Source organism: Neolamprologus multifasciatus, chromosome 15, assembly GCF_963576455.1.
Source record: "Neolamprologus multifasciatus chromosome 15, fNeoMul1.2, whole genome shotgun sequence".
NCBI lineage: Eukaryota > Metazoa > Chordata > Actinopteri > Cichliformes > Cichlidae > Neolamprologus > Neolamprologus multifasciatus.
Window position 1 is genome coordinate 10,223,888 of NC_140453.1, and position 19,566 is coordinate 10,243,453.

General features: G+C 40.6%; 1 protein-coding gene across 5 annotated transcripts; it reads right to left on the reverse strand.

Annotated features, from left to right (window-relative positions):
- Window positions 1–638: 638 nt before the first annotated feature.
- ncoa7b (nuclear receptor coactivator 7b) lies at window positions 639–19,546 on the reverse strand. 5 transcript variants are annotated; one of them, XM_085134350.1, is made up of 17 exons: window positions 19,430–19,546; window positions 18,360–18,534; window positions 14,078–14,223; window positions 9,709–9,779; window positions 9,432–9,539; window positions 9,040–9,138; window positions 6,629–6,754; window positions 6,119–6,303; window positions 5,468–5,622; window positions 4,155–4,718; window positions 3,899–4,070; window positions 3,463–3,610; window positions 3,193–3,318; window positions 2,924–3,076; window positions 1,992–2,087; window positions 1,818–1,891; window positions 639–1,688 (listed from the first exon to the last, which is right to left on the reverse strand). In XM_085134350.1, exons 2-17 carry the CDS (start codon window positions 18,395–18,397, stop codon window positions 1,553–1,555), a joined length of 2,397 nt encoding a protein of 798 aa, XP_084990476.1. In that variant the 5' UTR covers window positions 18,398–18,534; window positions 19,430–19,546; the 3' UTR covers window positions 639–1,552. The 5 variants fall into 5 exon arrangements, with proteins under 5 accessions (XP_084990476.1, XP_084990475.1, XP_084990477.1 ...); XM_085134349.1 differs by having other exon boundaries at window positions 19,323–19,439; XM_085134351.1 differs by lacking the exon at window positions 19,430–19,546 and adding an exon at window positions 18,986–19,271.
- Between the last annotated feature and the right edge of the window lie 20 nt (window positions 19,547–19,566).

Consider the following 19,566-nt stretch of genomic DNA (forward strand, 5'->3'; position numbering starts at 1 on the left):
ATAGATCATGATATCACAGAACACAGCAGTTTTGGATTCACAAGAAATAATACTTCACAGCTACAACACTGAACAGCCGACGACAACCAAGCTCAATTCAACATGAAGCGCTAACCAGCGTTATAGTGACTAGTACGGCAGGGATTGTTGTCAGTGGTGTCAGACATTTGCAGTATTGCATATTCATGCACTACAAGCCTGTGTCAGATACAGAGGGCGCAAATGGATATTTTCATCCTGTGTTAGTAGATGTGATTGTTTAGTTAGTGGCATATCAATGTGCAATGAAAAAAAAAGTGTATCCCTTTCCCAACCCTTTTTAAGGAGGCTGGATTCCCTCCTGTAGTGACATTCAGTAACAATTTTACATTGTAGAAAAGCTTCAGGGTACAACACAGCACGGGCCGTCAATTTATCCTGCAGTGCAAAGTGACATCATGTTAAACTTCTACAGGCTGCAAGTCTCTGAACAACACAGACCACAAATAAGAGTCTACATTACTCATTTAGAGGCAGGAATTCAATACTGGCAAAAGTCAACAGAGAGAAAAAAAAAAAAAAAAAAAAGTAAAAATAAAGCAAACATTCTTTGTAAAAACGGAATGCAAAAATATATTTATAAAATAAGACGAGCGCACGACAATTATGAAATTATTTAATTAAACAGAACATATTTGGTCACTGCAAGTGTTTCCTGGCTCCGTCAGCGGTTTTTGGACTGGACACAGGGAATGCCAACATTGTGCGCAGTTGTGAGGAATTCACTCATTTCACATGAAAAAACTCAAAATAAAAAGATAAAGACAGCATTTGCATGACGTCCTTCACAGAAAGTGAACTCTTCCACTGTAAACAATTCCAGCCAAACTGAATTTGATGGCAAGTGATTTGAACATTTGAAAAAAAAAGAAAAAAAAAAAGAAAAAAAAAAAAAAAAAAAAGCCACTAAATATTTTCAGTATACACATCTGTACATTCCCCAAAATACAAATTATATTAACAATTATTTATTAACAAAGAGACATGTGGTATTGTTGGACTCCTTTTTCTTTCACACAGACTTAAAAATCAGCTCTTATAGGGATCACCTCAATCAGAATTGTCAGAAGATTGGCTTCTTTAGCCCTCACAGCAACATGGGTCAAAATAAACAAAGACAAAAAGACAAAAAGCAGCTATCCTCACCTTCAATCTCTCCTCACAAGCTTATGGTGGTAAGGCAGTCTGCATGCTGGGGGAAGCTGGAGGCTTTGTCTGATGTCTAAGGCAGCCAATGAACCAAGAGCAAAAAACATTTTCTTTCATCTTCACCTCTGAACGGACAGTGACCCAGACAAACTCGCCAGCCTACCTGCTGAATACACCCACTTCAAAAACAGGCTACAGAAGACACAGCGCGGCCGGCGGTCAACATGGCTCCACGAGGGGCTTCTGAACTTCACTCACATAACATTTAGCGTCATTTGTGGGTAGCTAGGTTTGCCTCCAAGTGGTGCATAATAGAAATGGGTGATGTTTTTAGGGAGAGTGAATGTAGTTTGAGAAGATGGGTTTACTCGAAGGTCCAGACCTCCAGACTGTGGATGTTAAAGTCCTGCTGGGAGGACAGTGGCTGGTTGTTAAAGGTGGCACATTTGGTGGTGGTCCCTCGGTACAGCTCAGCGTCCAGCCACAGACCCAGCTGACCACTGCAGAGGAAGGCAGTGCTGATTACTGACAACTATCAAACCCTCTACTGTCTCTACTCTTCTGTCCCAAGACAATAGATTATTGAGACAACTTGATGCTTGAATTGAAACTAAGGTAGCTGTACATACCCTCCTCCTCCCATCTGCAGTGAATCGATATTGCCTTTCACAAAGTAGGAATTCTCCCCTGTCCAGCGGTACACCTGAAAGCAAGAAGCAAAGCAGCACAGCCACTACTGAGATCTTTTTAGTGATTAAGGGTGAAATAACCAGAGTGAGCTTGTGAACTGATTGGACGCAAACCTTGATTTCAGGACAGAAGCTGTAGAGGAAGGTCTCTCCTGTGCCATAGCAGTGCTCGCTCACTCTGAAAGGATGAGTTGAAAATGCCCCAAACATCTGTGACGAGAGTCAGATTAGATGTGAAATCAAGTTTCCTTACGACTAATAATCACACAGATTCCACTCTCTCAGGCCATAGCATAAATCTAATTAGTACATTTTAAATTAGACTTAACCCACAAAATTCAAACGCTTCGAAAAGCAGAGCAGACGAGCTTCATGGAGAAATTTGGTGCATCGCAATAGCACAAGTCATTCACAAGGTACTGCGGTCTGAATGCAGACAGAAAAACCAGCTCCGCCTAGATTTTTCCCATGTGTGCTTCTCATTATAACTCCTCAAGCATTTTGGGCAAAAGAGAAAATTCAAATGGTTCCTGAAAGATGAGAGTTATTTTGTAATTTCACACCCAAAGTTATAAAATAACTCCAGGTGGCCTGCGTAAAGTGTTAAACCATATAAGAAGACAGGCAAAGTCTGGAAAGTAACAGCGTGATGCAGTAATGCCTTAAACTGCACTCTTTATATTGGCCAGCAGAGGGCCCCTTGTTTCAAAATGAAGTGGAAGGGAAAACTATGACTTCATCAAACACTCTTCTGCTGACTTTATAGACTCAGTAGCTCTAAACCATATGAGCATGCAGTGTCCATTGGTTTGGTTTTAAAATGCTAAGATGATGTGACTGTGACGGTCAGATTAAGGGTTAACAGATATGAATCTATACAGGCAATAAAACACAAGCCAACAACACTGTGCTTAGGAGTCAAACCATCTGTTTACAACAAGTTATTCACCTCCCGATGTCTCATATTCTGTTCACCTAATGCTGATGTCACGTTCCTAAAGCTCACAGTTATTTAAACACTTCACATCCATGATGACTATGTCTACCTGGTTATCCATGTCTTTGATGACCAGCAGCACAGGACTGTCAACATCTGCAAGGTTCCTATACAGAGTCTTCAGACTGGTCCCATGTTTCTCTGTGCTGTAGGCCAGTCTCCATGGATAGCCCTGCACACGGGCAGGCAAACGACAGGCCAGCTGGGGAAACGTACACACCATTAGCCCTGAAAACTGAATTTCCTTAAATTCCTTTCACCAAGTGAGATGTTAAAGTGTTCAGAAAGCAGCCGCATGTCTGGATATTTGAAGATTACCTTCTCTATGTGTGTATCCTGCAGCAGATCACTTGTATCAATGAGCATGGGCAGTGCATCCATAGAGAAGTCTCCATCGATACTGCCAAAACTCTGCCTACGTTTAGCCTCATCAAGGGTGATGATCTAGCGCACAAGTACACAAACGGAACAGAAATGAGTGCAAGACAAAGGTGCTTTTAAAATGCTGAAAAAGGCAAACACACCACTGTAGTGTTAGCTTGAAAAAGAAAATAGATGAGGTGAGGTGAGCTGGAGGCCCAAGCATACCTCCCAGCTGCAAGATGCAGGGTCGCTGAAGAAATTATCAATCATGTCCAGCTCATCCTTCTCCACCACAACGAAGCCCTGCTCTCGAGCCTCCTTCCCGTAGACGTCTGGGGACCACTGAACGAAGAAGGCATACAGATCGTCCACCCTACCGCAGACACACACACACACACACACACACACACACACACACACACACACGAAATCAGGAAACTGCCGACTAGTGTAGCCACAAATTGTCAAAGGAGCTTTCAAAGAAAAGCGTATGGACTTCTTTAAGTTGCTTGAAGATGTTTCACCTCTCATCCGAGAAGCTTCTTCAGTTCAGCCACAAATATACCATTAGTAAACCAATGCCCCTTCAACACAACTTTCATTACAGTTATTTTTGCAGCATTTAACTGGCACCAGGATTATATAAAACATTTAAATATACCTTTCCTGTGGCACAGCAAACCAATATTCTGGCTGCTTTTCCCGGCACCCGAATGAGTGGGCGGGGCTAGAGGTCATGCAGGTGGCAAAGGACTTGCGCATTGGCTTCCCAACTTTGAAGCAGAGGAACATTGGTGGGTTTTTGCTCTTCTCCTCTGATGAGAAAAGCATGTCTGCAAGGTATAGAGAAAATAAAGAGTCTAGCTAATTCATGCTGAAATTTTATTTTAGTCCCATCGAGGTCAAAAATCTTGTACCTTCTATTGGAGCCTGCATTCTCTTCAGTAGCCAGGATTTCATCTCCAACTCATAGGTTTTCTTCTGCCTCTCCTCCTCACTGAGTTCGTCCTCCTCTGCTGGTCTGTCTGGGCCAGACTTCTCATCAACCTCTGAAGCCTGCTTCAGACTTTGTCTCCTGATTTGGTCCACTGATGCACTTGTTATTTTATCATCAACACCGTTTAGCAGCTTTTCAGTTCCTTCACAGTTTGCGTCTTTGGTTTCAGTTACCATCTGGTTTGTAGGTTTATTATGCAAGTCACCCTGTTTTTCAGCCTCTGAGGAGGACAGTATCGACTCTCCATCCTCGATGGAGGTGTTCTGAGCAACACCTTCGTCTTCCTCATCATCCAGCTTCCCTTGAGTTTGGTTCTTATGGTCTCCCTGGCCTGGACTCTGTCCTAGGAGTTCATGTTGGTCTCTGTTGAGTGTTCTGCAGGATGTCCCCTCTGCCTCGTCTGTGCTCCCGTTGACAGTTGGCTCCAGCTCGGTAAAGCCTTCATCTGATGGAGACTTCTCTGTCTGCTCGCCCACTGAACTCACTGTTATCAAATCAGGTTTTGATTAAATTTAGCATATGTCAGAAATTTTAGAAATCAGTGTCAAATGCCCCAACTACAACCCCCCTCCTTATACTTCAACATTAGTAAAGCAGTATGGGTAATAACATCCTTAATTTGCTGATTAGAAAATATCTAAAAAAAAAAAAACAGTCACATGGTAGAGGCTCAGTTCACATAGGCATATAGACACTCTCTTGGGTTTATGGCGAATGAAAAAAGAAAGTATCCAATGAGCAGCAGTTCTCTGGGTGAAAATGAAAATGTCTTTAGGAGAATGGCCACGCATCTTTGAAGTCAGGAGCTACAGCAGCAGAAGACCACACGTGGTGCTACTCCTGTCAGCTAAAAAGAGACAAACAAGCTCAGCAAAAGACTGGAGACTGATCAGACCAGGCAACATTTTTCCAATCTCAATTTCTTTTGCATGGCAGGGTCAGAATTTGGTGTAATCAATACGATACCGCGAGTCCATCCTGCATTGTGTCAACAGTTTAGGATGGTGCTGGTGGTGTGGGGAATTTTGTATTTTTCCCCCCATACTTTGAGCCTTTTAATGTCAACTGAGCATCGTTGAAAATAAATTAATATTTGGTCTCAGGTTTGGATTTCAAGATTCGCAAGCTGCCTTTCATTAATGGGTTAGCTAATGAAAAGTAGCTTGTGTTAACCATAAAAGCAGACAAAAAAGCAACCACAAGTGGACCACAAACACAAACTTCATATCCTACCAGTTTCAGAAAGGGTTGATTCAATGTCATCCAGAACTATTGGTTGTTTGGGATTTAGAGCTTCATAGCGACTGAAGGGGTTTAGTTCCTGCTCTGATGGCAGCTGTTCCCACTCTCCGGGCCTGTACACAGGACACAGATCCTGGGGTAGGTCTCTGTGAGTTCACGGTGTGGCACCACACACACACACCGCAATCAAGAATGAGGAAAAAAATAAACAAACAGAATTGCGGGGAAAGAAAAACAAAAGAAAAAAAAAAAAGGAAAACAAAAGAAAAAAGAAAAATGCCCAACAGAAATTAATGTGGTATACAACTTAAAAGTAGTAAATGTGATGTGAAACAGCAACTTAAAGCTTAAACAGAACAAAAAAGGTGAAAATGGGAAAGTAAAAAGTCTGATCTTGCACTGGAGAGAGTTTTGATTAACAGCTATGGAGGAAAGAGCGAAATAAAGCTGAGATGACAATCTCAGGAGCATGTTAGGAAAGATGTAGAAAAGCTTGAAGGGCTCGTAATATCTTAGTTTGCAGTTTATTTCTCATAAGACAGAAACGGGAAGGAGGAACAAAAAAGGAGGAATAAGAATCGAGTTGAGAGGAACGGTTAGCGAAGGAGGAAATGTGGCAAGTGACACGGAGAAAGGTCTTACGATGGCAGAGCGTCCTTGAGCTTCATGCGCGACACGTCGTCGTACAGCGCTACAGAGACGACCTCTCCCATCGGGCAGATGAGGCCGTATTCCTCACAGCCGTGCTCGATCACCAGGGGGTCCGACTTGTGCGGATCAAACATGATGTTGTTGGGCGTCACAATTAACACGCCTCCAACAACACCCTGGAAAATCAAAATGCACAAAGAGGCAGCAAGATGGTGACAATTTGATCAAAGACTAAACTAAATATTGATGTTTCCAATTGCATTTGACTTTATATAGTAACCATTTGTATATAGTGTAGTATTTTGTTTTGTACACCATTGTTTTCTAGTACATCTTTAATTCCCCTTTTCTTACTGTCCCTTGTGCTGCTGTAACAAGAAAATTTCCCCCAGTGTGGAATTATAAAAAAATGAAACTAAGTCTAACTTCATACATAAGATGCAATAATTCACCAGTTTGGACATTTCTGCTTGTTAATCCAGTATGAATTTTCCTTCTTACCATGCCATCAGTGAAGTACTTGCAGCTCATTTTTATGAATTTGACCGTTAACGGACTCTCATCCTCAGAGCTTGGGGAGAGCTCGCGGCGAAGGGCCGTTGCTGACCTACAGTTTGGAACGCCATACTGAAAGATGTTGAAAGGCAGAGATCAGAGAGATTAATGTTGTGCTTTTATTTAGTACGGCTTGTTTCAAAGGTTTTCACATTTGTTTGACAATAGTTAAACAGCAGCTTTCAGAATAAGGTGGAAATCACTGTGCAGAACATTTGGAACAAAATCTGAGAAAAAAAAAACAACAAAACAAAACCCAACAACATGTAAAATAAAGACTGGATTCACTCCTGCTGATGAAAGCGAGTTCTCAAGCATTCTACCTGACGTTTAAACAGACCACAAAATAATAATGAAGACATTACTGTGCACAAGTCTTGAACCACCTCTCAATTCATTATATTTTAAAAGGAAAATGATTAATAGGTGCAGCAAAGTTATTGAAATGTCCAAACATAAGGATACACTGTACATAAGTCAAGAACACAGTTTGTACAATTCTAATGAGTCAATATTTGGTGTGTCCACCTTTTTTCACCAACCGGCCTCAAATCAGTCTGACTAGGTGATCAGACCCCCAAATGTTACTCAGCACTGGATCCCTGCAGGGCTGTGTTCTCAGCCTCCTAGCCCAGTACACATAAGACTGCACATCAATCCACCCAGCCAACCTCATTGTCAAGTATGCCGATGACGTTGGGCTGATCCCTAAAGGAGATCAGACAGTGTGCAGGGCGAAGGTAGAGAACTTGTCCCGCTTGTGTTTAGAAAATAATGTGAAGCTGAGCGTCCTTAAGACAAAATAATTTATAATGGACTTCTGGAGGAACAGACAGGTCCGCTCCCCTCTAATTATAAATGGAGTATAGGTGGGATCTGTCTTCGCCTTCAGGTTTCTCAAGGTTTTCTGGGCACTCACATCTCCACCAACCTCACCTGGACCCACAACACCAACGTCTTGGTAAAGACTGCACTTCCATGTCTTGAGGAAACATAACTTTGTTATCTTCTACCACTCCTCAATAACTCTGGCCACAAAATTATGGACTTCCCTCTGTCACCCCTGGAAGGCATTGGCAGATCTTCCCGTCTCAGGAAAACCAAGGCCATCACAGGAGACCCATTGTGCCCCACCCACGACCTGTTTGACATGCTGCCCTCCGGTTGATACCTCAGGTCATTCAAGTCTCACACCTCCAGACTCACAAACAGCCCCTTCCCCTCAAACACCAACCCCCCACAACCCAGCAGAGCCATGGTCTGAGTAACCCCCATCACTCCGGCCACTCACACATGGAGTCTATTCAGACCAAGTCTTCATTTTGCACGACTACAAAGCACTTTGCAACTTGTTCATCTGCTGTTGATAGTGTTTTAGGCCTGTCACTTTTTGTCCTCCACTTGTTCATTTTCCTCAAATCTCACACTGCACACCATGCTGAGATATGATAAGCTTTCTGCTAACAGGTCTTTGGGAGTCACCTTGTTGTTACAAAGTTACTATCTTTATACCTTTAAAACTGATTCATCCAAGAAAATCAGAACAAATTACATGTTTTTGCACTAGACTGCTAGTAACAAAGTGCCTAAAGATATAACTTTGCTAAGTTCTCTTGTGTGTAGACAACACTGGTTAATCGCTTGAGCTAGGTGCCTTTTTATGCTTGAATGATGTACAGGTCACGGAGTTAAGAGGCTTAAAAAAACAAAACAAAAACATTCATCTGAATGGTCAGGTATAAGTGTCTGAACTGCAATAGGGTGAAAAAGCAGCTTGGAAAAAAAAAAGCAGCTTGAAAACGTCTTGATAACTTGAAAGACTTTAGAAAGGACTTTCTTATTAACAAAGTCTGTATTATAAATTGCTGTATGACAGATGTACTGCAAATACAAATACGCATTCTTGTGCAAAGTTTACTGTGGTGTTGCTTTTCATTGCTGATCTTTACACCTCGCACTACTGCCGACCCAGTGATATTGTCTTTACTGTTGTTAATTAAGGGTAACCAGGGTTACACTGACTTCTTGGAAGCAAAATATAAAGAAAAAAAAAGAAAGTGGAGCAGCTCAAGACTTATGCACAAGACTGTAATTCAAGAATTACCTCAAGTATAACTAATTTAAGCAAATGTAGTTATAAATACACATCTTACAGTGCATTTTAAGCACATGCTACCAAAACCTTCAAATACCCTTTAACAATCTTTTTGTCCTTAAATGGCCACAATACAGGTAAAGGTTCTATAATTTGGATGTATGTCACATGATAGAGGCTGAATTAGCTCTTTTGGTTCATGCTGAAGTCCTGTGTATGAACACAGTACTCCAAGTAATATAATGAATGTTATTTGACTTACTTGTGATGACTTCTCTGACACATTTTTAGCGATGGGATCAGAGGAAGTCGGAGATTTGAGTTCAGTTTCTGACTGAGTCACATCAGGGACAAACAGTTTCTGTAGTAATAACGGATAACCAATAGTTAGATGATCAGTAATGAACAGGGAAAAAAGTAGCATGACATAATAAATTGGCTAAACTTGTATATCTGCTTTTAACCTTCTGTGATAATTTTCATTTCCATCAAACGATGAAGATTCTTTTCATTCCTAGTCCACATCAGTATAGCCGATATCCCCGCCCTACCCCTTTCAAGATATGCGTTTTCAAAGTGTTCCTTTGTGGAAATTAGTGGAAAACCCGCTCTAACACATTATCCAGCTGACGCTTAGTGTCACAGCTTTCTCACCTGCCCGGGGTAGACACTGCGAGAAAACAGCTTGTTCAGCTGGACCAGTTTATTTGGGGTGATGTTGAACTTGAGTGCGATGCTGTTGAGGGAATCATCACGTCCCACCTGTAACACAAATCATCTCCTCTGTAAAATGTGAGACATTTTAAATGCAAACAGCTCAAAATACTACACAATGGAAATTTTCTATATCTTCCCTTGCAAGTGTCTACAGTATCTTACTTAAAAGAAAAAAAAAAAAAAAAAAAAAAAAAGGAAAAAATATGTTACTCACAACGAACTCCACTGTCCCCGGCGGCCTTGTCTTTTCCATCTTTGCCTTGTTGGTAACTTTACAGCCATCATCTGACAGAACAGAACAGAAAGAGGACTGTAGACTAAGGACGAATGTAAAATAACAATATGATTAGGAAAAAACTTCTTATAAGAGCTATATAAATGGGCTATATAGGTCTTATAAATGGGTTAATTGTGTTAATAAAGAAAAAAGCAATGTTTCAGGTTGGGGTTAAAAAAAGGAAAAAAAAGAAAAAAAAAAGGGGAGGGGGGGACCCTCTAAAAAGCCTTTAGTTGTCTGACTGTGATTCGGTACCAGCTGCTCATCCCCTATCATTATCCAGCCTCAAAACACTACAAACACTGAAGTGGTTATTGTATATACACACACATAATATGACCCTTGTAGCAGAGAAGGTCCACAGTCAGCAGTTTCTTCCTGCCGGGAAAGCACAGGCTATTAGTGCTCCACTCCCTGACTGCCTCATTATACTGCCACCCCCGCCATGGATATAGAGGGCTTGAGTAAGCATTAGCCGGCCAGACTCCAGCTGCGTCTGCTTCTTTTTACTGTACAGAGCATCAAAGAAAAGGCCGCTGTCACTTTATTCACCGAGCCTGTACCAGGCTGTGACTGATATTATACTGTGCAGGACTTTTAGTCAATGGGACATAACAGTGTGTTTGTGTGTATTTCTTGCCCTTTACACTAAAGAATACCACATTTGCACTATGTATTACAATAAAAATGGCTTTTTAGAGCTGGCTGACCCACTGAAATTGTGACAGGAGTTATCACTGCTCTTTCACAGCCAAAGAAACCCAGCAAAACATGCTAGCATGACACGCACTGCCCATAATGGTTGCAATGGTCACTTTTTGTTTTGCAGGTCATAATGGGTTTCTACACAAGACAATGTTGGCCCACAGGATGTCTTGTAATAAAATCTGTAGTGTACACACTTATTAAATATTGTTTTATTTGGTTAAAATAATATTAACAACCACAACTTTTTGATTGGCATATTTTAAAAGCCACACCAACGACAATTCAACTGAGTCATTTTAATGAATCAATAATAATTTAATAAGAAGCTTACCTCGACCATGTAAAAAGTTTGATGCCCATTAAATTTAGGGGGGAAAAAAGCCTTAAATCACCCCTCTTTCAATATTGCTTCCAAACAGCCAGACTTCCTAATAGTAGTAGTAATAGTTTTTCAGGCTTTCTGAAGGTCTTTCAGTTTTTCTTCAGATACTTCTTGCTTTTTCTATTCGTTTTCACTCCTGTCCTTGCACTTGACCATTTTGAGAGGATTTTTTTTAATCTTTTAAACTTAGCAATGATCTTTGGATTATTTAAGCATAAAACGACACCTAACTCATGGAATGAACCATTGTTGTGCCTACACATAGAAGACAAATTAAAGAACCAGTTTTAAATTTTATCTTAGGCTCTGTTTCTAACAGCCTGTTGCAAAAACAATTTGGATCAATTTCTTTACTTGAATCTACAATTGATACATCTACTGTTCACTGAAGCCTCATTAGAGCCTCAGAGCAAGGGTCATTTCTGTACCCGACCAAAAATCAGTGACAGGTCTTACAGAACGACTTATAAATTTAAAATTTTGGGTTTAAAATCTTTTTCAGCATGATACTGATCCTAAACACACTTTTATTGCAGTAAAAGCATACCTGAAAATTAAATCATACAATGGATCACGTCAGTCATGGACTGGCCTCCTGAGAGCCTGGACCTCAAGATTACCCAGCAAAATATAAAGAAATGATGGGTGGCACAATATTGTTTATCAATAATGACATCTTTCCAAGAGAAGCATCAAATCTTAGTACTAAATGACATTGTGAATAGTAGTACAGAGTACTGAATATCATCTTTAACGGTATACTAGAACAGGATAAAGGTTATGCAACTTCCCGTTTAAAACTGCTGAGGTTGTTTTACCACAGAGGATCCTCACAGAGATTAATCAGTGTATATTGCAAGTGTAAAACAACTCTAGTTAAAACTAAATAAATCTTCTTTTAAAAATAAGTTCTGAAAGCTGCTGGAAAAATGCAATTCAAATTATGATTAGTAAAAGCAAGGGAAAGTTTAACTTCTTCCATATAAGATTTTGTTATTCAACTGTAAAGCTGACATGCAAGGTTAGTTTTATTTGCATTTTCAATTCTTTACCCCCAAAAGATCACAGCTGTGCCACAAAGCCTTCTGTCAGCCAAAGGGCTACCATTTGTTTTACAGACTCCCATAAATCTGATTTACATGTCACACAACATGTTTTTTTTCTTTTTTCCTGTTTGTACAGCACTTAGGTCAACCTGTGTTGTTTTTAAATGCGCTTATAAATAAATTGACACCGATTCTGATGAAGGGCATTAGATGATAAACATTACTGAGAAAGTTAAAGGCCATTATATACCGAGTGCATTGCAAAAAAAGAAAAGAAAACCCACACAAAATTATGAATTTTTCAGATTTGCACTTGTAGTGTGATGCACATACACAACGAACATGTTGCGTTTGCACCGTAGAAAAAATATACATAAAATCAATCGAGTTGACATCAAGCCACGATGAGCTGGTCCTGATGTCTCTAAAGAAAGGGAAGAAATTTTAGGTTTATCTAATTGTCACGGCAGGGCACAGCTGAGTTAAAGCAGTGTCACGGCTAGGGATGGGTACCGGTATCCGGTGCCATGATGGCACCGGTTCTGACATAAACGGTAGTAACCAGACCAAAAAGCAAAGCACATTTCGGTGCTTTTTTTTCCTGAGATGTCACACACTTTGAATTCTAGCCAATCATTTTACATTTCCAAGGATAGTAGGCGGGCCCAGTACGTACGTTCTTTTAGAGCAGAGCTACAGATTAAAAATGCCCAAGGCGAAGCGGCCAAAAGTCTGGCTGTACTTCACAGCAAAATATGCAAACTCAGCAGCCTGCAACAAGTGCTTTAAGCTGATACTGTGACACTGTGCAAAGAAGGTAACACCTCAAATCCGATGAAACACCTGGCGATGCATACGCGTTATTACATTAATGCATGTAAGGTGAACTAGCAAACACCGTCGTAGTTACATGCGGCTGTCTTCTTGTTTGATGGCAGATACTCCCTTCACCCTGGCCAAAAAGGCCAAAATGACCAAAGAAAAAGTGGAAAACAGTTAAACATGAGAGGTTTTTGGACAAAGTTTGTTTAAGCACTGCTTCCAGCCAAGAGTGATACCATATATGCCCTATAGCTGCAGAAAAGGCTAACATTGTTATCTTTTTACAAAAAAAACCCCCCAAAAAACCCCAGCTGAACATGAGAGGTTTTTGGACCAATTTTGTGTTGTCCATTCTTTAAGCACTGGTTTAAGCACCGGCACCGTTTCAAAAGTTCCGGTTTGGCACCGGTATTGGATAAAACCTAAACAATACCCATCCCTAGTCACGGCTGCCTTCGTACATATTTCAGGATGTCAGTGGGGCAGTTTGAGGCGTTGCTGGCAGAGTTGGGAACACATCTGAGGAGGCAGAGAAATCATTTCAGAGAGCCGACTGACCTGGAGCAGTGTCTAGCTGTGTGCCTGAGGTAAAACAGTATTATTTTATCATTTCCATATCACTTTATAATCATTCTCTGTGTACGTTTTGAGCCATGAGTGCATTTGCTGTCAGATGCATCTGTCTGGTCAGATCTGTTTGGTATAATTTGTGCTTGGTTTAAAAAACATAAAACAAAACAAAAAGCGCTGCAAATTCCTCCAGCGAAATGACGTGGCCCTCATGAACAGCTGCAAGAGAATCCGAAAAATATTTTTAACGCATGAAATATTCACACAGATTGTACGTGTTCAGTGCGTAAAGGGCTTAAGATCAGCAATCTTATTCTCCCAACACAACTATCCCAAGCAGAGATGTGCACACAGCCTGCACAGTCTTTATGTTAAATTATTCAGTCTTTATGTTATCAGAGGGTAACTAAAATGCTATGTTCCAACTCCATATTTGTATTCTTGGACTCCTCATCTATTACTGCGTATCGGTGCCATCTGAGCCCATTCATATTCCGAAACTATTAACTCTTCTCCCTTTAAGCCAACTTTCATCTGATTGGCCAGGGTTTGGCCAGCAGGTGGGGGAGGCTCCTGCGTTCACAAGATGCCGATATTAAGGATGCCTCTTTAGAGCTTTGGCGTTACATGGATTACTTGCGTATACAATGACCTTCTCATTTGAAATGTTTGCCTTGTTTGACATGACCATCCACCATTTTCAACAGGAAAAGCAGCCACTTAGATTTAGGGTATATTCCAACATTCAGAGAAGCAACTTGTGTTGTCACCATCTTACCTGGCTTTCCTGTCGCTCTCTGTAGCTCTGCCTTTTTGTTGGCGTCACTGTCATTTGGAATGTCGGCACAGGAGATGATTTCCGGATTCTGTTCATTCACAGTCTTCTCTGATTGGCTCCCCCTGAGCTGTTTCCGCCTCTTCAGCCTGATGAGATGCCCCGGGGGGTAGATCAAGTAGAAACATGGTGAATTTAAATCCTACAGTTAAAACCATGTCCATAACTTAAAGTATTCTGCTAGCTTGCAGAGGAAATAATAAATTAAACCCTTCAAAACTTCTGTTTCAGATATCAGGTTTACTGAATAATCTAGGAGAATAGCTCCAGAATAATGTGTAATGACCAGGGAGCCCACACTTCTTTTCTAGAATCGACAATGCAGCAGACTTTAACTGTTAATTCCTTCTGTCAGAGGTGCTGCAATAAGTTTTTAAGAATGAGCAGCAACTTTTCTCTCCATTTACTTTGCTGCTTCAGCGGTTTTGTGACACTGCCTTTTCTCCCTCTTTAATCATTAATAGGTAAGGGAATCAAGTACACCGCCTCCAGATTGTGTTGGGGTGCGTTAAAGGGGGCCACTGCAGTGCAGTAAAATCACAGGTTAGCTGTACACTTAAGGATTATGCTGGCTCTCAGAAGCGTGCTGAGAGCTTAAGTACTTTAAGAAAAGACAGCACCAAACTGATTCGTCACAGGCATTGAGGGAGAGTGGTTAGGCTGCTCTGCACAATCTGGGCAAACGAGAAAAAGCAAAAGGCTCGACTTAAGTGTTCAAGTGCTTTAATGGAAAGGAAAGATTGGGTCGATAAGTCAGCAGCCAGACAGAGCTCAGGCGCACATCTGCTCGCGGACTCAAGAATCTGCTGATGCATTTCTCAACAGCACGCCATCTGTTTCACTCAGGGGCATTTCTCAGTGCTCTCCATCACAGCCTTCATCTTTACATTATCTTCATCTCCTCTTTAACCCTTCTTATCTCCCTCTTGAGTTTCTAAACAGTGACTGCTTCCTACCACAATAAAAAGAAAATTAAACACAAAACAGACCCCAGGATGTTTTAAAGTTATTAATGAGAATGGACAAATTATGGTTTATTGTATAGTATAAGCAATGAAGATAATGAGCATTCAAACAAATGCAAAATGATTTAAAGCAGCAATGTGAAACATAAGGCCCGACCGAGGGCCAGAATTGGCACAGCAAAGACTCCAATCCGGCTCACTCAAACACATGAAAGAGGGCATGAACAACAACAACAACAACAAAAACCCTTGCATAACACAGACACACAATTACTAATAATATTAATTCTCATATCCCTCAAACATGCGGCAAATACGGCTTCAGTCTATGGATCTGGCCCAGTGTGGACACAGCCAGTCTATGTTAGCTTGTTAAAAACCTTGAGCTCTGCTCTACTTTTTATTTTTTTAAGGGCATTCAGGAATTATTTTGTTTTGTATCTAGAGCAGCAATGAAACCTTCCAGACAGCAGAAGGCCTCCTATTGATCAAACTTCATAACACTTTTTGTATAGGTTAATGCAAATTAAAATGCTTCAAGTGAGACAATCTGAAACAAAGATGCATGAGGAAAAACTACTACTAGTGCAAATACACCACCTTTTTAAAAAAAAAAAAAAAAAAAAAAAAAAAAAAAAAAAAAGAAAGAAAGAAAGAAAGAAAGAAAAAAAAAAAAAAAAAGCCACAAAGCAGTTTATAGTGTAAAGGAAAATATGGTCATCAGTGTGTGGATTTTCTCAAAAAGCAATTAAAGTCTGACTGGTAAGAATAAAGTAACAGTTACTTTTGTAACATAAGTTGATATGAGCCTCTTTGTATGACTATTTATGCACAGTTGTGCCATATTGTTTCATATATCTATACCAGACCTTGTGATATTTAACAAGACTAATAATAACTTTGATGGAATTTTTGCCAATATTAAAGTTATCCCGCCTTCATATCCTCATAATGCCTCAATTCAATTTGTTTTGGATTGCTTGGAAACAAAACTGTGAAGTGCCACATTATGAAGGCAGGCCTGGATTTACGTTCCATTCCACCAGCATTTTAATTTACTGATCTTCGTCTCCAATCTGACATTTGTACCGTGGCTGGTTAATACTGTCCCTGTGCACCTCACATCGACCTTTGCTCTATTTGTCAGGAAGCAAGGCCGCCGAAGAGATACGCATTACAGGAGTGGCTGTGTTAGATGATAACGCTTATTTTTGTTCTACTTTCTGTACAAACAGGCAACAGTGCTACTGCACAGTGTCTCTGCAGGAGCAGTTTGAAGCCTGCAACCCCCATTAACATCTAATATGCTGTCTACCTAATAATTAGAGGCTGCCTGGATTGTGATGACAGTCATTTTTCTCCATAATATAATATTTCCAACATAACCTAATCATATGGGGGAAAAAAAAGAAAAAGAAATACACACATGACAAATGACTGGATCGCATTAGACTGTCTGTGTAGTCTTAGTGAGTAACGTGAGCCATAAGAAGGAATTAAGCTCACTAAGCTATAAAGCATGACCTCATATACACAAGATTAAACAGTTTTTATATTTTACTGTATGTCCAATGACAGAAGCATTTAATTGTTTTACCTTCCATATGCATTAGTTTACATGTTTGTAAGGGTTTTTAAAAAAGAAAAAAAAAAAACAAGGTTTATGTTTTCTACACTATGATAAGACTGTTTTGTAGAACAGGTTAGAGAAGGCAGAATAAGAGCAGTATTGTGCAGCGTGGGTTTTCCAGCAGCAAGTGAGCCTCAGTGCACAGCAGTACACCCGCAAAATAATGTTTACCCATCTTAAATCAGCCATGCAGTTCGATGACACACCTCATCTGTTCCGATGTCCGCGAAAGCAGGTGTTGACAACCTGCAGATTTCTTGTCACTTTATACACCGCAACTGCGGTAAGCCTCTTTCCACACATTTCCTCATATCATGTTTCACACGGTGTCAAAAATCTGTTACTAAAGTTGACACTACGTCAGCAGGCTACAGGCCCACGTGTGATGCACGACTGCCATTTATATTAAATAATAAATCAATTCTAAAAGAGATAAATCAGTAGCTGCTTCAGATCAACTTATATCCTTGTAAAGTTTGAGAACCACTAGTTTATCCTCACAAGAAAAAAAAAAAGCATCACATGATAGCTTGTATAGCTAAATCCACAACATAATTAAAATGCCTTTCATTGCTGTGTTTACACTGAAATAGAGGAGCACAGTGATTTGTAGTGATAGATGGCATCCTGTTAGAGAGACGGCTGGGCTGCAGGAGTGCATCATAGCAAAAAAACATTTATCTTTTAAAAATATTGTTTGACTCAGGTACTCTGCGATATCAAGGAACACATACAATACCCTAACATGATCACCTCCGGGGTGCATTTCTAGCTATGAGCAGCTGCTTCTCAAACTTTCCATTTCCGTGGAACAACCAATCATGCAAAAGCCAGCTTTAAAGGAGGGTGGTCTCAAAGAAAGTAGTAACTGCACCAAAGCCCAGTATGAGATAAATAAGGGCTATATTGACATATGAATCATGCAGAGCTACCCTGGGAGAATCTTAGAATAAAAACCGTGCAGCTGGAAATCAGACTAAGAGTTACATTATCTTTATTCGATTGCTATGACTCAACTGAACCATTAAAAATTTCCAAGAGCACCAGCTTGTGCCTTCTTCAGAGCACAGTACATACCAGCTGAGCAAGGTTCATTACTCCAGCAAGGGCACAGGTGTCTACAATCAACCAACCATGCTAAGCCACAGCTTTAAACCCAGGCCACAGAGTGGACCATGGCACTAGTTTATTCAGTGTGTTAAGGGACATCTCACTATCACATGCCTTCCAAAAGACAACCTTGACAATAAAACAAGAGGAAAAATAAAGATATTAGTTAAGTTACATTAAATGCACAAAGAGGGGATAAAGAAACTATTTTCTCATTAAGATTTTTGACAGATTTGAAAGTTTCCAACACCTTCAACCTATCAGTGTCACGTAAAGATTTTCATAGCTTCTGTTCCCTGAGCCTTTAAACATAAAGGGATGGGTGGGCTTCTTTGTAGTGATTAACTATGGGTAAATCATTATTGTTCAGCAAAAAACATTACATCAACATTACATAATTACATCGACTCATTGAGCACCAAACATGGTGATTCACAACAAATAAGAGGCCGATTTTAGGAGGTAAAAAAATAAATGCAAATCTTAAGATGACAGCTGCATAAAAACTAGAGTCCCTTACCTGGCAAAATATCCAGGCTTCCTGTCTCTCTTTTCCATCAGGCCAGGGTCCTAAATCTGCATGTATTTACGTGCATCCATACAAACAACCACCTTCTTACATCCGTACGCAGTGTGTGTATCCAAGCGCGGAGACACAAGGCTGGGAAGATCACCTCTCACACGTCTTTCTTGTCCTGCAGAGTGAAGAAGAAACCGGATTAATCTCTTCATTCAGCAACGCTCAGTGCACTGCAAGAGCCCAATAACTGATCGCGAAGCCCCATCAGCTTAAGTGGATGGTGATGAAAGCATCCCATAATAGGCATGTCAGCTCAGTCAGCTGACAATAACCCGAAGAGGGTGGAAAATGGAGCGCTCGGCTACAAAACACAATCACACCTGCATCTGGTTAACGGGAACACTGTAAACGGTTGTTTTACTACTTAATATAAAGTCTGTTCTCAGCAGCTGATGTAAAGAGTCAAAGCATTATGGTTGTATCAAGTTACCGGCTAGCTTCAACGCCGTGGAGTTAAATAAAAGCGAAACTAATATTTGTAGTATGTAGCACAGTTTAGCGGGTTTACGTATAGCAGTTCATCCACGTGTAGCCTAAAGGCGTTACATAACAGGTGAGACGCTAACCACTGAGGGAAAGCTCAATCCGAAGCAACGTTACGATCCCATTTAGCCATATTCTCAGTTTTTAGCAGCCTGCATGATTTGAAATCCTCCATAAATGGTTCCGCTCGACAGCTTTCGGCCTCTTTTTACAGTGCAACAACGAGAAAAGATATCCCTGATGTGCTTAAACCAAACAAACAAACGCGGGAGAAGTGAAAGGTGCTCCAGCTGACAAGACAGCTGATGCTAACGATGCTAGTTAGCCACTTTGTTTACAAGACAATAGCAACCTGGTGGTGAGAATAAGAATATATTTGTCGTTCATTAAGCAAATTCGCTTTCTTAAAATAGCGCATACTTGTTCATGCATCCAGATAAACCTCTCACGCCAAGCACGGATTTGCAACGACGCCTCGAAACGCTTATATTTGACATAAAAACAGGTACCTAAAATTTCCCACATACCTTGTATGCATCCTCCAACATGGAAACGCCTCCTCCCACTTACAACGCCCTCTTGTGTCGCGTGCACGGTAAAGCTTAGACTTAGATTTAGAGAGACTTGGAGCTTTTTATTGTCATTGTGCGGTTTCTTGCACAGC